Source organism: Bos javanicus, chromosome 13, assembly GCF_032452875.1.
Source record: "Bos javanicus breed banteng chromosome 13, ARS-OSU_banteng_1.0, whole genome shotgun sequence".
Classification (NCBI taxonomy): domain Eukaryota; kingdom Metazoa; phylum Chordata; class Mammalia; order Artiodactyla; family Bovidae; genus Bos; species Bos javanicus.
Window position 1 is genome coordinate 12,006,937 of NC_083880.1, and position 22,107 is coordinate 12,029,043.

The 22,107-nt window shown below is 40.7% G+C and overlaps 1 protein-coding gene across 3 annotated transcripts in view; it reads left to right on the forward strand.

Moving 5' to 3' along the window:
• UPF2 (UPF2 regulator of nonsense mediated mRNA decay) overlaps positions 1-17,870 on the forward strand; it is a 95,996-nt gene extending 78,126 nt beyond the window's left edge. For all 3 annotated transcript variants that reach the window (XM_061435702.1, XM_061435701.1, XM_061435703.1), the window contains exons 19-22: positions 4,685-4,852; positions 11,769-11,910; positions 13,191-13,311; positions 17,331-17,870. In XM_061435702.1, the coding sequence (XP_061291686.1) occupies positions 4,685-4,852; positions 11,769-11,910; positions 13,191-13,311; positions 17,331-17,340 (441 nt within the window). In that variant the 3' untranslated portion in view covers positions 17,341-17,870. The remainder of the gene's footprint in view (positions 1-4,684; positions 4,853-11,768; positions 11,911-13,190; positions 13,312-17,330) is intronic.
• The last annotated feature ends 4,237 nt before the right edge of the window (positions 17,871-22,107 follow it).

The following is a 22,107-nucleotide window of genomic DNA, read 5'->3' on the forward strand; positions in this document are numbered from 1 at the left end:
GCAGCAGCTTTTCCTAATTTAGGCAGTTTGAGGCTGCCAATACTTCTGGCATCCTACATCCTGATTTGCTATGCTTCTTTGAAATAGAATAGAAAAAATAAATGTTACCAGACTTGGAGCAGAGTAATTTCATTGTATCACCCTCTGCCTTTTCTCCTCTTTCTAAGACCCTTTACTTGCAGTTTGTTTAGGAGTCAAACTACAGAAGATTAGAATTTGGGGAAATTTAATTTAGTAAATTCTTTAGTTTGACTTATAATTTGAATAACTTGTATATAAATATCTGGAAGAATATTGGTTATTCAATGTTTAAAGTACTCATGATATTAAGATACTAGATTTTATTAAAAGCTCCATCTTCCAGTGATTTAGGTAATTGTGTTTTATGTTTTTCTGTAGTTAGGAGTAAAATCCCATGAACTATTTACTTCAGCCCTATTTGTAGCTATTGTTAAGCCCTTTGGTGATTTGAGGGCTTTTGTCATTGGAGTGGTAGCTGAAAGCTCCATGGAGTGGGCTCAGTGGAAAAGGGAGAAGTGAACATACTGGATACAGGTAGAGCTGACTTGAGAAGTTTTTACTAGAAAGGGGAGAAAAATGGGCATGTGGCTAGAGAAAGTCAGTTGAAAGAGTGTTTTTAAGATAAAAGATATTATGGAGTACATGCTGATGGAATAATCCTCTAGAGCAGATGGATTTTACTTTCATTGTTGCTACTAAGGCCAAAAGCTATGATAATGTATAAATAGCAGTTCAGGTACATTAGTCTCAGGAACCAAAGGAACAGAATACTTTGGTAGAGTGTAAAGGAAGATCCTTTTTTAAATGAGATAATCAGAGAAGACATCTCTGAGATCATGACTTTTAGACAAGACAGGTACAAAGGAACCATCTAGGTGAAAAATTAGGATTAATGTAAAAACTGTGTCAGAGGTCCTGATCAGGGCAGAAAAGTACTTGTTTGAAAAACTTTAAAAAGGGCGCCAGTAGTAATAGAACATAGTCTGTCTGTGGGAGGGTCACAGCATGAGACAGGTAATTGGGAGTGGCACAGTCCTTTAAAGAGCCGGTTCAGACTGTGTGTTAGTCGCTCAGTCGTGTCCAATTCTTTGAAACCCTATAGACGGTAACCTGCCAGGTTCTCTGTTCACGAGATTATCCAGGCTAAAATACTGGAGTGGCTTGCCATTCCCTTCCCTTCTCCAGAGGATCTTCCTGACCTAGAGATCAAACCCTGGTCTACTGAGACAGGACTAAAAGCAGAGAGACTAACCAGGGGTGTGGTTAGAAGGCTGTGGTGGTAACCTAGCTGAGAGATGATGGTCATCTGTCTAGGAGAGTGGCAGGACACATGGACAGAAGTCTGGATTTGAAAAGCTTTTTAGGCAGAATGAACTGGATTTATTTGGTGCTTGATTAGGTAGCAGTATATGGGGCCAAGGAGTCAAGGATGACACCCCGTCTTGTGGCTTGGATCACTGGCTTGTCTCTAAGAAACAGGAGAGTGCGAGTAGGAGTTACACTTGGTAAGTTTGAGGAGCCTTTGAAGGCATCAGTGTAAATGTCTGGAGAGCAAAAGAGAAACATAAACAGCGGTTGTTAGAGTACTTTTAAAGCCATGGCAATAACTGGCTCATCCAGATGTAAAGTGCGGAGACAGAAGAGAAGCAGGTTCAGGATTGAGCCCTGACAAACCCCAACATTTAGAAAAGGTGGAAAAGCTGATGAAGTCAAAGGAATGGGAAATTTCGGTGTGGTTCTGTGGTCATCACTTATTGAGAGTGCTTAAGAAGTGAGCTGGAAAGGTGAGAGGATGTGATCAGAGAGGAGGGAAGTTTGAATTCACATTTTTGCAGTTGTGTTTATGTATAGGAGAAAACTTCATCCACTGTTAGGCCCTGATTTTAAATCATTATCAGATACCCAAAATGAACAGTTGTACAGACTTTTTTCTTTTGCTAAAAATCATAGAAAGACACAGTATTGTAAAGACATCATTTCTCCATAAATCATGTCCTTAAATTTCATGCAGTCCTCATTCTGTCCCATCAGGGAAATTTGGGGGATAGGGTGAGGGTTGGAGGAAGAGAAAAACAGGGACATGGATGTAGAATGAACCTAATAAAATTGTTCTTAAATTATTAAAGAATAACCGAACTGTTAAGAAACTTGTAGAAAATAAAGTGTGACACACAAGATAATAAAACATTTTAAATATACAGCAATAGTTTGGTATAGGAATGGATAGATTAATCAGAGGAGGGTCCAAAATAGACCTTGCATTGCATTGCCTGTGTACTCAGTTATGTGTGACTCTTTGAGACCCCATGGACTGTAGCCCACCAGGCTCCTCTGTCCATGGATTTTCCAGGCAAGAATATTGGAATGAGTTGCCAGAATCTAAAATAGACCTTAGAACACGGCAGTTTAATCTTGATGAAGTTAACATCTCAAATCATGTGAGGGAAAATGGTATCTTCAACAGAATGGATTTCTGTTTTTAATTTCCACCCTATAATTAATTGCAAATCTCTCAAATAATTTTAAAGATTGTAAAGACTGTTGAGCACTGCATTGACTTTATGTTTATTCTTCATACAGTGCCTTTAGCTGTTAGATACTGTTCGTATTCCCATGTTTCAGTTAAAGAAACAGGCTTGGAAAAAACAACAAAATAAACTTGTTTAAAGTGAAAGGGGTAGTGAGTGGTGCAGTCTCTTATCAACCATTTGTTACACTACTTTCCAGCACGAAATGCCATAGAAATCTCTTTAGAAATAACTAACCAGGAGAAAAAAATCTATAGCTGACACAACACAAGAGTCAGTATCTGTACTAAGCTAAAGAGATTGTACAAACCAGTGAGAAGAAATGAATGACTCATTTTGTTGTTAGAAAGAATATAATGCTAAAGCTCACTGATAATCAAATGATAAGCAAACTAAGAAGGGCCTTTTTATCAGGTCGTAAAATATTAAGATTTAAAAAGTGATGGTACCTGTTGTGGTTAAGTGTAGGTAAACATCTATACTTGGTCAATGTTAAGTGAGTCCAGCCTTTTTTACAGAGAAATTTAGTAAACCTGTCAGAATGACTTGCCATTTGATCTAAAAGTGTACCCTTAATAGCATGAAAAGTGTGACATTGTAATAGAAAAAAAAAGTCTAAGCTGTCAGTAGAGGGCCAATAAAATAATTAGCTCTGTACTAGATGCCCAAGATACAGAATCTAAAAGAAGAAGAAACATGTATGTTAGCATAGAATAATATTTGTCATGGTTGCTCCTGTTTATATGTGTTATGTTGTATATGTCACGTACATGTATGTTTCATATATATATATGCAAGAAAAAATCTGGAAGGACATGACCCATTGTTAATAGTTCTTGCATGTTAGAGTCAGGCAGAGGGAGATAGCTGTAGGAATTGGTATGGACACATTTGCTAATATATTTTTGTATTAGTTTATGAAGAGAATATGTTAATTTTATAATTAGAAAAGAAAGGTAATTTACATATCCAGATTCCTCTGACATGATTGTTTCAAATTTTAAGTTAAAAAGTCTTTATAAATAATCTTATGAACCTGGGAGAACTTCAACCAAATTCTAACAGTTGGAGCTAAGAAATCAAAAACAATAAAACCTTACACCTTTATTACCGTTTTGCTGATTTGCAAGTCTCTTGCAAATATGGTGCCTGAATCAAAAGAGTATTTAAATGGCAGTAAAGAAGTTTTAATACCTTCATGCCCTTTTAGCATTGCTTGCTTAGCTTTGAAGTATCATGTTCAGCGCTTTCCTCATTCGTGCTCCATTCATTCAGACTTAGAAAATTATTTGCAGTTCCCTAAATGCACATGCTGTTTCACATCTTTGCTTTTGCACCTGTTCTTCCCCTGTCTAAATTCTCTGTGTATCCCCCAAACTGCTCTTTTACCATCTGGTTGGAAGAAGGCTTGTGAAGTCTTTAATGTTCTCAAATGTCCCGTTTTCATTCAGCCTTTTGTGAAATCTCAGCACCCACCCACTCTCAACTAGTCGTATGTAGTCACTCTATTGTACACGTTATACACAACTCAGATAAATCGTAATTAATTTCTCTTTTCTTACTTAACAAGCTTATGAGCTCTTTGACGATTAGAGATTGTCTTTTTAATACTAGTATCTCCAAGCTTAACACATAGTAAGTCATCCATCGGTGAAGATTTGTTTTAATAATTGTTGATAAATCCAGTGTAAATGTTAAAAAGAATTGATATTAACAAGTAGGAAGTTATCTGTTCACTCTTAAATACTGAGCTCTGACTGCATGTGCTCACAGCAGGAAACACCAGAGAAGGGGCACAGTGATGAACCCATCGGTCAGGTAGGGGTGCTCATAGATAAGGAGGCGGTTGTGGCCCATGATAATTACAAAGGAAGGTGTGTGCTCTGATGGTGAATGAAAGGGCCCAGTGTACTCAAACAGGACAGTAGAACCTGCAGCACTGTGTGTTTGAGTTTGGGAGAGACCTGACCCATCAGCAGGAGCCAAATTGTATGGTTCCAAGGGATGTGTGGAGGTGGGGGACGACTCTGGTTTCAGAAAGATTACTTGGGTCTAATGATTGTTCTAAGATATATAGCACTGAAGGAATTACAATTTATTGGGCTATTCACATTTTTTTCATTTCTGTCTTTAAGCAACGAAGTGGCGAATCTGTTAAAGTGCACCAACTTGATGTTGCCATTCCCTTGCACCTCAAAAGCCAGCTGAGGAAAGGACCCCCACTTGGTGGTGGGGAGGGAGAGACAGAGTCTGCAGACACAATGCCATTTGTCATGTTAACCCGAAAAGGCAATAAGCAACAGGTGAGAATCTGTCCACAGTGTATTCCCCGTTCATTGGTAGTTCCCAAGTGTAAGTGGTAACTTTGTTTTATAGGTTCTTGCTTACAGGGGGAAAAGACTGGTATTCAGTGGTAGAAATAATTTTATCTGTTATGTGCACAAAAGACATATGTAACTTCCATCAAATAGATGGGTGTTTTTTAATGGAAAGAACATTTAAAATTTAAGTCATATGCATTTGTTAGAAGATACACATACTGACTTTCAGTAGGAAAGTTTTATCAGTAAGCTCACAGTGAGAAAGGAAAGGAGGGTGATGGCAGATAATCTTGAAAAAAAAAATGCTCACTTGCCAAATGGCTTTTGGGAAAAAAATGAAAAAAACATTGTTTTCTGACCCCTGATCCTTCTCCTCCATTCTCCTTAAACCACCTCCTCTTTCTTTTCCTTATCTCACAGATGGCCCTCACAATCATTCCCCTGTCTACTAAGCTATCACTTTGATTCATACATTCAGTCCTCAAATATTATTTGTCTGCTCTGCCAAATACCCGCCCAAGTGTAAGGCAATGGTGATGAACAGGATGTAGCCCCTGGCCATGTGAGCACACACCAGCTGAGGGAGAGAGACAAGCATAATGTTATACTTGCTGATTGTGGAAAGTGCCCTGAAGGAAATGGAGCCCGGCTCCCAGATCTACATCATTTATTACTAGTTCTGTTAAAAAAAAAAAAAAATTCATACTTAATTATTTCTGAGTTCAAGCTGCCTCTTAGAGTTGATGGAATCTTAGGATAATTGACAGCATTTTTTTCTGTTTTAGTGGTATGTAAAATAATGGTGCATCTTATAATTAACAGAAGCATCTATGAATATGGTGGCTAGAACAGCTTGTCAGACCAGTCTGATACCTGGTTCCCACGTTCGTTTAAATTGTCATTTAACAGCTACACTTATTGTTGACGTGTTATGTACCAGGCACTGTTCCACGTGCAGAAATATAGCAGTCAACCAAGTCCCTCCTCTCTTCGGAGCTTTCATTCTAGTATTGAGAGGCAAACAAGAAATAATGTCAGGTTGAGGACAATGCTCTGTTGGAAAATAAAGCAAGTTAAGCGGATAGGAGACTGAAGTGGGGAGGATGTGATGAGAGGGAGACTGCTGTTGTAGAGGGTGACCAAGGAAGGCCCGGAATATCCTCTGTGACACGAGGGACATTCTGTTCCCTCCCTTCCGGGACAGGCTCAAGGAGATGGTGCCTACCTTCATCTTTTATCTCTGCTTTGTCAGGTAATTTCTTGTTACTCAAAAGATCAAAGTTGCAGAGCATATCATCATTTTGCTGTGGTGCAAATAAGTCTTGAGATGTGAAAGCTGAGTACCAGTTAGGATCACATAATGGAGGGCTGGGAACAGGCTTTCCATCATGACTCACGTGTAAATAGTTAACTTGACTTCGCTTCTGAGCACTGCTGGGTCTTTGTCAGATATTCTTCATAATTCCATAAAGTCAACAGGACTTTCCTCCATCCTAGACTTTAAGGTTATCAAGGTTTTACAAAAGCTCCCCACTTTCTCACCTTCAGGCCAGAGTTGAGCCCTGACATTTCCCCTCTCCCTCATCTTCCACCCAGTACCTAGAAAAATAAGGGTTTGTTTTTGATCAAGACCCTAGACTTGGTGCTGGAGTCTTTGTAAAACTACTCTTCCCAGCACTTGGAACTGCTGGTTCACCATGGCCCCCAGAATTCTCGAAGTCCAGAGTTTCTGCTTTTCTTTTCTAGGGATAACTTAGTTCTCTGAGTAGACTTTTCCCTTTTTTTTTTTTTTTTAATAATTGTCAAGGGCAGTACATGGCAACTTCAGTTCCATAGGCTGAACTATCACATGGGAATTGGTTCCTATTCCTATACAGCTCCTGAACTTTCTTTGCTACATTGACACATTTACTGAGTCTTGATTTTTCTTGTTTAAAAGGAGCTTTAGGAATATATTTCTGTGAAGATCAACTTGTTCAGTCACCCAGTTGTGTCCAACTCTTTGTTACCCCATGGACTGCAGCACACCAGGCCTCCATGTCCCTCACCATCTCCTGGAGTTTGCCCAAGTTCATACTCATTACATCGGTGATGGCGTCCAGCTATCTCATCCTCTGATGCCCTCTTCTTCTGCGCTCCATGTTTCCCAGCATTTGGGACTTTTCCAATGAGTTGTCTGTTCACATCAGATGACCAAAGTATTGGAGGTTCAGCTTCATTATCAGTCCTTCCAGTGAATGTTCAGTGTTGATCTCCCTTAAGATTGACTGATTTGATTTTCTTGCTGTTCAAGTGACTTTCAGGAGTCTTCTCCAGCACCATAGTTCAAAGGTATCAATTCTTTGGCATTCTTCCTTCTTTACAGTCCAGCTCTCTCAACCGTATGTGACCACTGAGACAATGATAGCCTTGACTATGGACCTTTGTCATCAGAGTAATGTCTCTGCTTATCAACAGACTGTCTAGGTTTGTCACCATTTTCCTGCCAAGAAGCAATTGCCTTCTGGTTCTGTGGCTGCAATCACTGTCCGCAGTGATTTTGGAGACCAAGAAGAGGAAATCTGTCACTACTTCCACCTTTTCCCCTTCTGTTTGCCATGCGGTAATGGGGCCAGATGCCATGATCTTAGTTTAATATTTACTCTTAAGGTGGCTCTTTCACTCTCATAAAGAGGCTCTTTAGTTCCTCTTCGCTTTCTGCCATTAGAGTGGTATCATCTGCATATCCGAGGTTGTTGATGTTTCTCCTGCCTATCTTTTAATTCCAGCTTGTAATTCATCCAGCCCGGCATCTCTCATGATGTGTTCAGTGTTTGGTTAAACAAACAGGGTGAGAGCAGACAGCCCTGTCGTACTCCTTTCTCGATCTTGTATGGATCAGTTGTTCCATACAGGGTTCTAGCTGTTGCTGCTTAACCACATGCAGGTTTCTCAAGAGACAGGTAAAATGGTCTGTATTCCCATCTCTCTAAGGGCTTCCACAGTTTGCCGTAATCCATAGTCAAAGACTTCAGTGTTGTCGATGAAACAGATGTTTTTCTGAAATTCCCTTGCTTTCTCTATTTCAGTAAATATTGGTGATTTTATCTCTTATTTCTCATCCTTTTCTAACCCCAGCTTGGACATCTGGAAGTTCTTCATTTGCATAATGCTGAAGCCTAGCATGTAAGATTTTAGGCATGACCTTACTAGCATGAGAGATGAGTGCCATTATCTGATGGTTAGCACATTGTTTGGTACTACCCTTCTTGGAGATTGGGATAAGGATTAATCTTTTCCAGTCCTGTGGCTACTGCTGGGTCTTCCAGATTTGCTCATGTAATAAATGTAAAACCTTGATGGCATCATCCTTTAGGGCTTTGAATAGTTCTGCTAGAATTTCATCGTATCCACTGGATTTATTAACAGTAGTGCTTCTTAAGGCCCACTTGACTTCCCACTCTAGAATGTCTGGCTCTGGGTGACTAACCACACCATCATAGTAATTCAGTTCATTAAGATCTTTTTTATACAGCTCTTCCATGTATTCTTTCCATCTCTTCTTGATCTCTTCAGCATCTACTAGGTCTCTACCATTTTTATCCTTTATTGTGCCCATCTTTGGGCAGAATGCTCCCTTGCTGTTTCCACTTTTTCTGAAGAGATATCTACATCTTTTCCTTTGGTTGTATTCTTCTGTTATTAAACATTGTTCATTGAAGAAGGCCTTCTTATCTCTTCTAGCTATTTTTTGGAACTCTGCTTTTAATTGGATGTACCTTTCCCTCTCTCCCTTGCTTTTTGTTTCTTTGTTTTTCCACTATTTGTAAAACCTCCTCAGATAACCACTTTGCCTTCTTGCTTTTCTTTTTGTTTGGGGTGATTTTGTTTGCCACCTCCTGTACAATATTACAACCTCTGTCCATAGTTCTTCAGGTACACTGTTAACAAGATCTAGTCCCTTGAATCTGTTCATTACCTCTACTATGAATTCATACAGGATTTGACTTAAGTTATACTTGGCTGGCCTATTGTTTTTCCCAGTTTTCTTTAGTTTAAGCCTGAGTTTTGCTGTGACAAGCTGATGATCTGAGCCAAAGTCAGCTCCAGGTCTTGTTTTTGTTGATTGTATACAGCTTCTCCATCTTCAGCTACACAGAATGTAATCAGTTTGACTTTGCTATTGACCATTTGGTGATGTCCATGTGTAAAGTCATCTCTTGTATTGTTAAAAAAGGGTATTTACTATGACTAGTGCATTCTTTTGGCAGAATTCAGTTAAGCTTTGCCTTGCTTCGTTTTCTTCTCCAAAGCCAAACTTACCTATTACTCCAAGTATGTCTTGACTTCCTACTTTTGCATTCCAATCCCCAGTGATGAATAGAATACCTGTTTTAGGTGTTAGTTCTAGGAAGTCTTCTAGATCTTCATAGAACTGATCAACTTCAGCTTCTTCAGCATCAGTGGTAGGGGCATAGACTTGGATTACTGTGATGTTGGATGGTTTGCCTTGGAAATGAACCGAGATTATTGTCATTTTTGAGGTTGTACCCAAGTACATTGTTTCGGACTCTTGTTGATTATGAGGGCTACTCCGTTTCTTCTATGGGATTCTTGCCCACAGTAGTAGATATGATGGTCATCTGAATTAAATTAGTCCATTCTCATCCATTTTAGTTCGCTGATTCATAGGATGTCTGTGTTTATTCTTAACATCTCCTTAACCACGTCCAATTTTCCTTGATTCATGGACCTAACATTCCAGGTTCCTATACAATACTGTTCTTTGCAGCATCAGATTTTACTTTTATCACCAGACACATCCACAACTGAGTATCGTATCCGCTTTGGCCCAACTGCTTCATTCATTCTGGGGCTGTTGGTAATTCTCCGCTCTTCCCCAACAGCGTATTGGACATCTTCAGGCCTGGGGGACTTATCTTTTGGTGTCCTATCTTTTTGGCCTTTTATACAGTTCATGAGGTTCTCAGCAGGTATACTAGGTGGTATAACCTGGGTATAACCAGGTATAACCAGGTTTGCCATTCCCTCCTCCAGTGGATCACGTTTTGTCAGAACCCTCTGCTATGACCTGTCCGTCTCGGGTGGCCCTGCATGGCGTGGCTCATAGCTTTATTGAGTTATGCAAGCCCCTTCACCACAACAAGGCAGTGATCCATGAAGGGGGACGATCAACTTATACAACAATAAATAATCAATTTTCTTCATTCATCCCTCTGTTTCCTGAGGCACATATGAAAAATTCATGACCTGTGTCAGTTTGCACACCCTTTTGATCTTTTCAGAATGTGTAGGCATAAAATTAAAACCTACCTTCAGAAACTTTTGAGCTTTGAAAAGTAAATTCATTTCAGTAGTCCTGAATTCTAAATTCTATGGGTCAAAGTAAGACTATGTGTCTGTATTTTAACAGAAATATTTTTTTGTTCAAAGTAGATAGATTATATACTGTGTAACCCATATAACTTCAGAATAAGGAGTGAAGTCCTTACTTCTTAAAACGTGAAATTTTGTTTAAGGAAACATTTTTATTGAACTTTATTTTTAAAATGTTAGCAAACATGAAATGAGAGCTCAGAGTACTTGGTTATTAAGTAAAGTTTCAACTCATAAACATTATTTGGAATTTTGGAATATGTTCAATTTTAGGAACATTATTTGAAGAAACATCGCTGTTATTTTGTGGTCTGAAGAAGAAAGTATATTTTGTTCTGATTTTTATTTCTTTATTTGACTTTTGGGTGTTGGTTCTTCTGGTGCAACGGTTTTTCTAGAAATGTGAAATGCGTAGCCTTATAGGAATCTTTAGTTCTTAAGTGAAAGATCTCTTTGTGCACCAAATTTGTGCCCAGAAATAACTTTCTTCTGTAGTCAGTAGGAAAAGAAAAATTTGTACCAGTAAAGGAAGTAGTTGAAAAGAAAGGAAAATACTGTTGATAATTTCTTTCTAGATTCAAATGTCTATGAATTAGAATAATAAACTGAAAGAAAATGTCTTATTAAAGCAAAAGTTTTAATGTAAAAGAGCCATTATGTAATGTTTTAAAGAATTTTTTGTTTTAAACAAATGCAAAAGATATTTATTTTGGTTTAATAGTTGTTAACAATCCTGAACCAGGAACATCCTGCTAAAAACAAAACATTCCATAGATAAGAATTATTCCCCTATAACTAATTGTTCAGTTGCTAAACTCTTTCTCTTTTCCAGCATCACAGCTATCTTTAGACTATGAAGACTTGATAATCCTAAAGGTGGACTAGATTTGTTCTGTATAGTCCAGAGGGTAGAAATGAAAAGGGTGCAGATTACAGCTTGCTGTATAAGACCCTTTCTGACAATTAGCCATATGTAAAAGGGTCTACACAGTGGAAAATGATCCCCTGTTTAGATGTGTTGCTTCCAAACAGGGTGCAGAAAAGAGGAGTGTCTGCTTTTTATGGACGTTGAACTTGATGGCCTTCCATTTCTTATCCAACCCTCATGAGTTTATCTCTTAAGTAGAGTAACACTATTGTCTGTCTATGTTTTGAGATGGTACTATCTTTATTGACTTATTAGGAAAGGAAAAATTAATTTTCTAACCTCATTTAGCTCTACTTATTTATTTGGGCTTCCCAGATGGCTCAGTGATAAAAAATCTACCTGCCTGTGCAGGAGACACAAGAGACTTGGGTTCAGTCCCTGTGTTGGGAAAGATCCCCTGGAGTAGGAAACAGCAACCCACTCCAGTATTCTTGCCTGGGAAATCCCATGGGCAGAGGAGCCTGGCAGGCTGCAGTCCATGGGGTCACAACGAGTTGGGAGTGACTGAGAACAAACGCATGCACTGATTTATTTGAAATCTTTGTTTCTTGATTTTCTCAAGCCATTTGTGGTTTCTTTACTTTTTTTTCTCAGTTTAAGATCCTTAATGTACCCATGTCTTCCCAACTTGCTGCAAATCACTGGAACCAGCAACAAGCAGAACAAGAAGAGAGGATGAGAATGAAAAAGCTCACACTAGATATCAATGAACGGCAAGAACAAGAAGATTATCAAGGTATCACATTGTTTCCAAGACAGAAGTGGAAAATTGTGATGCCTTTTGGGTTTTTAAAATACAGAACATCAAAGCTATTATTCTGCTCCTTTTCATGTCATGTTTGTTTATATTTAGCCTGAGAAGTTGATTGTCTTTTATATTCCTTTCTGTCTTTATTTTTCTTTCACTTATTTATAAAATAACACTAATGTAATGTTTATCATATTTTGCTTCCCTTGTAATTCAGTTAGATTCCATACTGTAAGAGCTGGATTGCAGGTGAGATAGTACCAAGTTTTAATTGCCTTGTGTTGCCAGTCAACTGTGAGCAAATAATTATTCAGCAAATATCATCTCTTGTCTGTTTGGGAATCCTGGTCTTGAGGACTTTCTTCCTTCCAGATTTGAGTGCATCAAGTTAGGATTCCAGTTTTATACAGACATACTCAGCACACTTGGATTAGCTAAACTTTACATGTGGAGTCCACAGACACCTTAAAAGGCCCTCAGAGCCATAACATGGCTTTTATATAGTGTTGTACTCACAAAACTGCTTTTTATGCAAGAGATTGTTGTATAAATAAGTATTTGGTTTTCTATCTTTAAATCCCACTTTTAGAATCTTCTCTTTTGGTTGATGCCAATTTTTAAAAAATAATCGTGTTTATTTATTTATTTGGTCATGACTAAAGTCATGCGGGATCTTAGTTCCCTGACTGGGTATCGAACCCATGTCCCCTGCAATGGAAGCATGGAGTCCTAGCCACTGGACCACCAGGGAATTCCCAGTACTCAGGGTTCTTAATAATAAAATAATGGTAGCTAACACTCAGTAGAAGTGCTTATTATGGCCAGATGCTTATGTACTTGATCACAGCTTTTAATCCTCACAATAATTCCATGAGATAAATGAAATTTTATATTTAGGGAAACTGAGCCAAAAGCCCCATAGCTAGTAGTATGTGGCAGAGCTGGGATCTAATCTAATATTGCTTAGCTCCAAACACCATGCTCTCAGCTGTTGTACTCTATTGCTTCTTACACTGTTTCACTGCCTCACAAGACACAGTTGTGGCCCCATTGACTGTAAGGGAGCATGGTGTTATATGGTACACAAGAGCATATCTCCTCTCTTGATTGCTCTTCCAGTACTTCTCAATTATTTTAGTCCATATAATGGTGATTTTTCTTTAGTTAGCTACCTGACAGAACTAATAAATTTATCTCCCTTTATTTACTTATTGGGAGAAGTACATTTACCAATGTTAATGCCTTTTCTGTTTTGCTCCTAACTACAGAGATGCTGCAGTCTCTTGCCCAACGCCCAGCTCCAGCAAACACCAATCGGGAGCGGCGGCCTCGTTACCAACACCCAAAGGGAGCGCCTAATGCGGATCTAATCTTTAAGACTGGTGGGAGGTATGACGATCTCGCTTGTTTCTGCCTTAGCTAGTTCTTTTTCATGGTGTCTGTGTGAGTAAGTTAGATAGTTCTGGATTATACCTAATGATAAAGGCCCAAGGATTAGCACAATAGAAAAGTCTTTGAGTTGTAGATATTTGAGGGAAAAAAAAACCTGTTTATAAAATATTACCTATTTTTTGGTTTGTTTTATAAAATCTTGATTTTAGTCATACCAGTATTGGTTTTCATTTTCTTTGACTTTTTTGGATTTTTAAAAATTTTCTCTTTTGCATTTATAGAGAGGACTAGTTATTGATTGATTGGAGAGAAGTCACAGGCTTTTTGTTAGAATTTCTTAAGCCAGTGTTAAGTAATCATAATGTTTATAAAAACTCAAAACCTGTTGTTAGACTTTGAGGCATGCAGATTGAGTTTTTTGGGGGGTATTTTGTTTGTTTTTAAATTATAAAATATCCTGCTGAGACCCATGCCAGTTCTTAAACTTGAGTTGCCTGATGTGAAATAACTAAAACTGTAAGGTATTTCACATAGAAGATATTCCCTAATAAGACCTCACTCATCTTGTTTTTAAGGAACAAAATTGTTGAAAGTTTAACAGGATCTGATCTGAAGACCCTTCCCCATCAATTTCGTTCTCTCTCTTGTGTTTGGGTTATTATCAAAAGTGACATAGTCTTTGCTGCTCTTACAGATCTGCCTCGGAGTATTAGTGTTTAGACTGAGGCTGTCAGAGCCGTCAGGTATCAACGTGTTGTTGGGAGTAGGCGAGCAGGTGTAGGAGAGAGGTGCTGGGGTTGCAGAAATGGTCCACTGCTGGAGTAGTAGCATTGCAGAAAATGCAGATGTTCATCCTGTGTCTTTACTCACTAAGAATATTTGTGTTCCTGCTACCGTTTTACTTTGAACTATATGCTCAGGCCCTGATAGCTCAATTGGTACAGAATCCACCTGCAATGCAGGAGTCCCCAGTTCGATTCCTGGGTCTGGAAGATCCGCTGGAGAAGGGATAGGCTACCCACTCCAGTATTCTTGGGCTTCCCTTGTGGCTCAGCTGGTAAATAATCTGCCTGCAGTGTGGGAGACCTGGGTTTGATCCCTGGGTTGGGAAGATCCCCTGGAGAAAGGAAAGGCTACCCGCTCCAGTATTCTGGCCTGGAGAATTCCATGGACTGTATAGTCCATGGTGTTGCAGAGTGGGACATGACTGAGTGACTGTCACTTCACATATGCTCAGACAACTCTAATCTAATTTCAGTTTAGGAAATTGGTTTGTCACGGAGTTCTCACATCCTTCAGGGTTACTCATGGCTTGTGGGATAAAGTCCCAGCTCCTCACTTCATAACATGACCCTGGATGATAGGGTGCACTCTATTTACTGGCTTTCTCTCCTGCTGTTCTTTGCCCTCCTCCCCACCCAGCTGGCCTCTTAGTTCTCCTAGTTTCACTGTCTTTTGCCTCTCTCTGTTTGGAACCCTCTTGGGCTCTTCCTCTGGATAACTCTTGCTTCTCCGTCTGGTCTTACCTTGATACTCAGGAGTCTCACCTTGGTGCCCTGAGTCACGGTGCTTCCCCAAACCTTACAGTGCTTCATCACCTGCCAGTCTGTCTCCGTCCCCCAGAAAATTGACGATCCAGGAAGCCTTGTCTTGCTTTCCGTATTGTCTCCTACACAGCTTTTGGTGCCTAGCATGTAGTAGATCCCCAGTAAATGTTTGTTGAATGGACAGAGAAACTTCAAAAAAAATAATCTGTGTTTAATCATTTAATCAGCTTTCTTCCTATGTTATGGTACCCAGCACTCATTCCCTTTTGTTTTCCTAATTTTGTGAGACTCCAATTCTTCAGCTACTTCCTTTACCTATTTTAAATCTCTTCCTAAAATACTGATTTGGAAAATAAAATCCTAACTTGTACAGTGCTCTTTAAAAATGACCCTCTGTAAGGTCTCATGGTTTTGTGGTATTTATAAAGCCAGAGCTCTCAAAATGCAGGTATGGATGAATACTGGGGAGGCGTAAAAATGAGTTTCTGAGCCTTTCAAGTACCATGTGTTTTTTAAACTTAAATTTAAGTGAAGTGTAGTCATGTGGAAGAACATTAGCTGATGGGGTGGTGTCTTTTGGTGGTTTGGCTCCTCTTTATTTTCTTCTGTTTTTAACACTGGGCCAGACTCATTAGGAAGCTACTTATCTAGAGCCATGGTCCTCGGCTACCTGGTGCTGAATTCCTATAGAAGGACGCAGAAGAAATTCTGTGAGGTCTAAAGAACTGTTTTCAGTTGACTCCTGACTTGGCTTGTACTCTTTTAAAAGTTATTAATATTGTTGACATTGTATGGCAGATGAAGGGAAATTTACTAGAAACCTGGTTATTAAAGCGGTTTTAAGTTTTTCTTATCTCTAGATTTTGATAAGGCTCTCAGACATTAATTGTAATGATTTTTATATTTTCTAATCAGGATTGAAATAGGCTGTAAGTTAAAATTTCAGCCCTTCTCCCTGGGTATTAATGTTCTAACAAAGTATAAGCGTTTTGCGAATGAATTAAGGTGGCAATAGCACTCTAAGTAATACAGTTACCCACGTGTTTTGTAAGGCAGGACAGGGTTGCTTTCCACTCTGCTAGTGTTGAAAAAACTGTGAAACACAGCATTATGGGAAAGATTGAGGGCAGGAGGAAAAGGGGGCACCAGAAGATGAGATGGTTAGATGGCATTACTGACTCAGTGGACATGAGTTTGAGCAAACTCTAGGAGATAGTGAAGAACAGGAAAGCCTGGCGTGCTGCAGTCCATGGGGTTGCAGAGAGTCTGACATGACTTAGCAACTGAACAACAATAGCATCTTTTGCAAGTACAGTTTACACTCTGTAAATTCGTGTGGATTATACCATTGCTGCTCAAACTTTAAAATACACATTTTAACCATCTTGACTCTCATTAAACTACTGGTTCTGATTAGTTTCTAACAAGCTGTCAGGTGATGTCAAAGCTGCTGGAGTGTGGACTACTCTCAGAGTGATTATATATAGTGAGAGATTATATGGCAGGTGTGTCTCACTTATCAAAGACTGAACACTTTTCCTTTATTCACTGCATTTGTCTAAAATATTCTGTTTTAGACCATTGCTTTGTCTTGACATCAAGAGAGAGACTGTTTCTTTCTCTCAGGGAGTACTCCTGTTACTGACCTTTTCCCATTCTGTTGAGTTCTGTACAACTTGCAGATGTATCCAACTGAAGATAGACTTTTCCTTATTTGCATTTTAGTCTTTGGAAGTTTCTTGCTAATGCAACTGGCCTTGTGTAGGCAACCTGTGTTAATTTGCTAGAGCTGCCGAAAGATAGCATAGTACACGGTGTGATTCACACAACAGAACTCGCATCTCACACTCTGGAGGCCGGAATCCAAAGTCAAGGCAGGGTCGCTTCTTTCTGAGGGCTGAGAGGGACAGTCTGCTCCCAGCTCCCTCCTGGCTCCTGGTGGTTTGCCAGCAGCCCCTGGCACTCCTGGCTTCTGCAGCACCTTCTGATCCCTGCCTTCCTCTTCATGTGGGGTTCTCCTCAGGTGTGTGTCTGTCCAGATGTCCTGTTACGAGGACACAGTCATACTGGATTAGGGGCTCATCTGATTCCAGTCTGGCCTCCTCTTAACTAATTACATCTGCAGTGACCCTTTGTCCAAATAAGGTTGCATTCTGAGGTTCAGAGGTTAGACTTCAGCACATAAATTTGGGGGTTACGCAGTTCAGCTGCGACACCATGAGTTTTCAGCATCTTAGAAAGTACTTATAGGAAAGCTGACAGGCCCACCCTCCCCATCACTGTCAGAATTGCCCTGTTCAGTGTCCCTCTGCCCCTCTTGTTTCTTCAGTAGGAATCTGTACCCTTTTTAAAAAGCACTGACTTCTCTGTAGTCAGTGAACAGTGGCTGGTGGTGCTCAGGGGGCATTTTCTTGCTGGAGGGGCATCCTCAGTCCTGGTTCTTTAACATTGCCCTGTTTGTGCCTCTAGGAGACGTTGATCCAGCAGCACGTGTCATTTCATTAGGTCCTGTATCTGATGTTGTGGATAGTGGAGTCCTCCAGCAATTGAATGAGAGCAGTGGACACATCTCAGCATGTCGGTCTAGAGAGTTGCGAATCTAAACCTGGGACAGGCTGGGGCCATGAGGCAGAAACAGCAGCCTCTGCCAACACCGGAACAAGCCGACGCTTCCAGACAAGGCGGAAAAGGCCTTTTGTAATGGAAATCACGTGAGGGTTCATCTTCTCTTGAGAATGGCAGTCAAGAAATGAGGTGGTTGACTTGACTCCTGAGCAGTTACACCAGGAAGAGCATCAGTGAGATGACTGAGCCGGAGAAGAGACGGTTGTAATGGTAATGGTATGGGGGAAATGAACTTGAGTTTAAACTTGATTTGAGTTTCAGTGTCTCTGAATTGAACATCCTATGTTGAAAGAAGATACATTTGGGGGCTCCAGAACTACAGTAGAAAAGTATAGAGCAAGCAGTAAAATCTTCTAGTGAAAACTTACATGCAGGACAGCAAAATGATGAAAGATATCCAGGTACCAGATAATCCACCAGGAAGGCTTTTGTTTAGGAATCTCTTTCATGAGGAACAAGGGATGGGGGAGAAAAATCAGTTTTATCCATCAGAGTCAGTAATACAACATTGCCTATTAGGGTAAAGGGAAAATGTGAGGACGATTAGTACACACAGCATGCACCCAGATGGCTTAGGGGAGTCTGACACCAGCCTCAGAACAGGGATGGTCGAGCCCATTGTAAGTATCATTGAAAACAAACAGCGTGCCAGGCAGACACCACAGAAGATGGACGAAGGACAGCGAGAAGGGGATCCGGAGATTTTGTTGACCTTCATGGGTTTACAGCCTCTGTCTCTAAACAAAGTATGGAAACAGTAGAGCTTTTATTTTGCTTTTGTTTTTGTTTTGTTTTGTTTTCCCCCCACTACATAGAAATGAGAGTTCTTAGTCTGTTTCTGGCCAATCTGTTAATTTATTAGGATAGTTGTCTTTCGTTTGCTTTCCAGTAGGCATAGTGAATTTAGTTGAAGAGCAAGCACATCTGTAAGCTACAACTTGATTACATCTTTTTTTCTAGCTGTTTTGCATTTTTTCTTTCACCATATTTTAGTTTCTGCATGTAGAATTAAATAAGAAACAAAACTGTAAAGTTGTAACATTTCACATGGAAATGCTGCCCGATCTTCACCAGCTTCAGAAATCTGACCTTTGCCGATGCTGCAATAAAGTGTTGTAATTTCGATTTGGTGTGGTTGTGTTTTATTTGGTGTGGATTTTGGAAACCTATTAAATGGGTAAATCAGTATCTTCCACGGGTATCTTTGTTCTTTATAGTCTTAGAGACGATTTTGTTTGCATTTCACTTGTATCGTTGCTTTCGTTTTAGCATCTGTTATTTGCATTGTTTTCTTGGGTGCCTGAGTCAGCTTACCTTGGGGTCAGTACAGAAAGTAGCCCGTGGAATCCGATCGAATAAACATGTTTAGAAGAGGCTTGAACCAGTTACAATGGAAAATGCTGGCGCAGCACCATCTGGTCTGGGTGGTGTTTATGTTGTTACCTGAGGGTGTGCAGCAGGGTTGATAAACGCCGCTGTAAGACAGGCAGCTCAGAAGGGAATCGTGAGAACCATTGTTTTCAGTTTCTTTCAGGTGTTCATTCCAAGGTTGACTGAGACAATCCAGAAGGTGTGACTGTAATCACTCTTGCTAAAATTCAGCTGAGAGTCATTCATATTTGAAAAGAAAAAGACTTAATAAAGTTTCAAAACTCAATTCTCTCAACCCTGTTTCCCAGCCCTCATTGCCATTTTACTTGCTGGCTCCACTTGGCACAGCATCCATCCCTGGACCAGTATCAGCGGTCAAGGGGGCAAGTTCTGTGAAACCACTGGCTTCGCAGGCAGGAGCATTAAGAATTACCTGGATGAGGCCGCTTCCTACACTCATCCATAACTGGGGTTCACTCAGATTTTAAACATGAAGCTTTTCCACATAGTTACACGTTTATTTCTAGTTTGGCTTTTAAAGAACTCCAAATGTTTTATCTATACAACATCTCATTAAAACATCTCTCGCTCTGTGTGGCCGGCACTGGAGTAGCTGCACTAGCTCTGTCTAATGCTCTTCCCTAGGCTTGTTTTGAAGAAAGACAAAATGGAGGTGGAATCAGTTTAAAAATACTTCGCATGCTATAAGTAAAACCACGTTTTTGGCATTCTTACTGTGATGCTTTTTTAAACCTTTGGACAAAGTACAAAGGATAGTCAGCCATCTTCTGTTATCTCAGTAAGTGCTTCTTTCTGGAGGAGTAACTTTGGAAATTGTTGGGTTATTACTCAAATGTTTCCTTGGAAGAGGTTTTAGTTTTATAGTTATTGGGGAAAGCATTTCAGATTCTGCTGAGTATGTGCATGAATGTCTACAAGCACTCTTTTTTTTTTTTTTTAAACCTTTTCTTTGGTTTCCTATGTGACACTGGATAGTTAGTCTGGTTGGATTTATGGATTTAAACATTTTGATGAATACTTGGCGACCATGGGAAGGGAAGGATTGATTGACCCCATTCTGTTTACCAGGCACTGGGGATACAGAGGTCGGGGGGAAAAAAATCCCTGCTCCCATGGGACACGCTAGTAAGGGAGAAATGTGACAGTTCTGTGAAGTTAGGTGACCATATGTGTAAACTGCTTATGCAGTGCGTGGCATGTAGGAAGGGTCCACTTGATGGCACTGTTACTATGATACCTTGTTTTCTCCTTACTGCCTGGCTTGGTTACTTTCAAGATGTAGTTCAAGCTTCGTCTCCTCTAGGACACCTTGCTGTTCCCTCATCCCTCATTTGATTTAGATGCTGTCCTTCCCTTGTAGCTCAGGTGGTAAAGAACCCGCCTACAATGCAGGAGACCCAGGTTTGATCCCTGGGTTGGAAAGATCCCCTGGAGAAGAAAATGGCAACCCACTCCAGTATTCTGGCCTGGAGAGGAGCCTGGGGGGCTACAGTCCATGGGGTCGCAAAAGTCGGATACAACTTAGCGACTAAACCACCACCTTGAACTTCATCAAAGGTGCTGCCCACCTGCCCCTGGGTGGGGATGAGATTAATTGCAGGGTGGTGCTCAGCAGCTGTTCTCAAAGAGTTACACAGAACTCCTATCTATAGGAGCACCAGGCTGGACTAGGGGACCCTGGGAGGTGCTCATCACATGCTCCCCCGGACGCTGAGAAATCTGAGGGAACTTGCTTTACCCCAGGAAGCGCATGTGGCCACATTCTCAATCACCTGTCCTGCCATTTCCACAGCAGGACTTCTGCACTTGACCCAAATGCCACTGAACCCCAGGCCGGGTATGTGATGGGTTCTCATCTGCTGACCAGGTGAGCTCAGGAATTTGGAGAGTGGACACAGGTCCCACTAGTCTCCCATTTCCCAGTTCACTCTGACTCTGGATGCTGGCCTGAAGACGGGCCAGCACTCACAGGGCATTTCTCGTTTGGACTGATGGGCAGAGTGTCAGTCTAGTTCCATGCATTGTTTGCTTTGTAATCTAGGAGGTGAGCAGGGGCACTTCATATGTCCCCTGAGATCTGTGTGCACCTGTACACACTTGCCACTAAGGAGCCCTCAGGCCTGGAGCATTTTCTCACTAGTGGCCCAGAGGCCTGAAACACCTATTCCCAAAGGGGATGTAGAGGTGCCAGGCGGACACCCTCAGTAACTCATTAGATGTTTATTGAGCACCAACTCCCGTGCTTCCTACTTGTATGAACTTGGATGGTCATGACCTCTAAACTTCAGTTTTCTCTGTAGACAGTTTACTAGGGTTGTCTGAGGAATTAACGAGATAATGGACTTGAGGGTCTTAAAGTGGCTAGGATTGATATATAGGAAGTGCACAATAAATGTTGACCAGTAGTGGTAGTAATATTAGCACCACAGCTTCTGTGTGCTCTGCACATTGTACATAGTTGGATTCAAAGTTGGCCAAGCTTGGCCCTTGAGCTCGTAAACCCTTCAAGTGTGCAGAGAATCCTGCGTTCAGACCTTGGTGGCTGAAAATCACACACAACTTCCAACAAGCTCCACTTTATTACCCACAGAAAAATGTTCGTGAACTGTTGTGGGAATGCCATCTTTCAGTGAAACAGGCCTGGGCTACGTCCCGTTACCTTGTCAGAGAGAAACAGTGTCTGTCTCCCCAGAGATCACTGGCCACTTGATTTCAGGCATACACCTCTTTATTTTCTCAGTTTTTTTCTCTATATATCTCGGGTGCAGCGCAGGGCACGTAGTGCTACGGCTTCTGTGTAGGGGGTCATTGACTTAGCACTGAGCCCAGGAGGGATTGTAAGGTATGACCCCAATCCTCCAGTAATTGATAATCTGTTCCAAGCCACTCATGAATGTGCAGCCTCTTCCTTGATTCCAGCAAGGCGGGGCCACTGGCTGGGATTGCACACCTGCTGTTCCTTGGGTAAGTTTCTCAGCCGAAGCTTCATTGATGTCGCCTGTGCCATAAGAATCAAATAGTGGGTTTTTCAGGGTGATGGAGAGTGGAGAACATACACTCTGCACCTGCCATGTGCTAGGCTAAGGTCCTATCGACACGGCAAATCCTGCTTCTGTGGAGCTGTTCTTGAAGGAAGAGCACACAGGAACAAAAAATTAAGAAGAATATCAAAATGAGAGAAGCTGAGATGGATACTGCGATGCTGAAGGCCCTGTTCTGGGATGGGCTT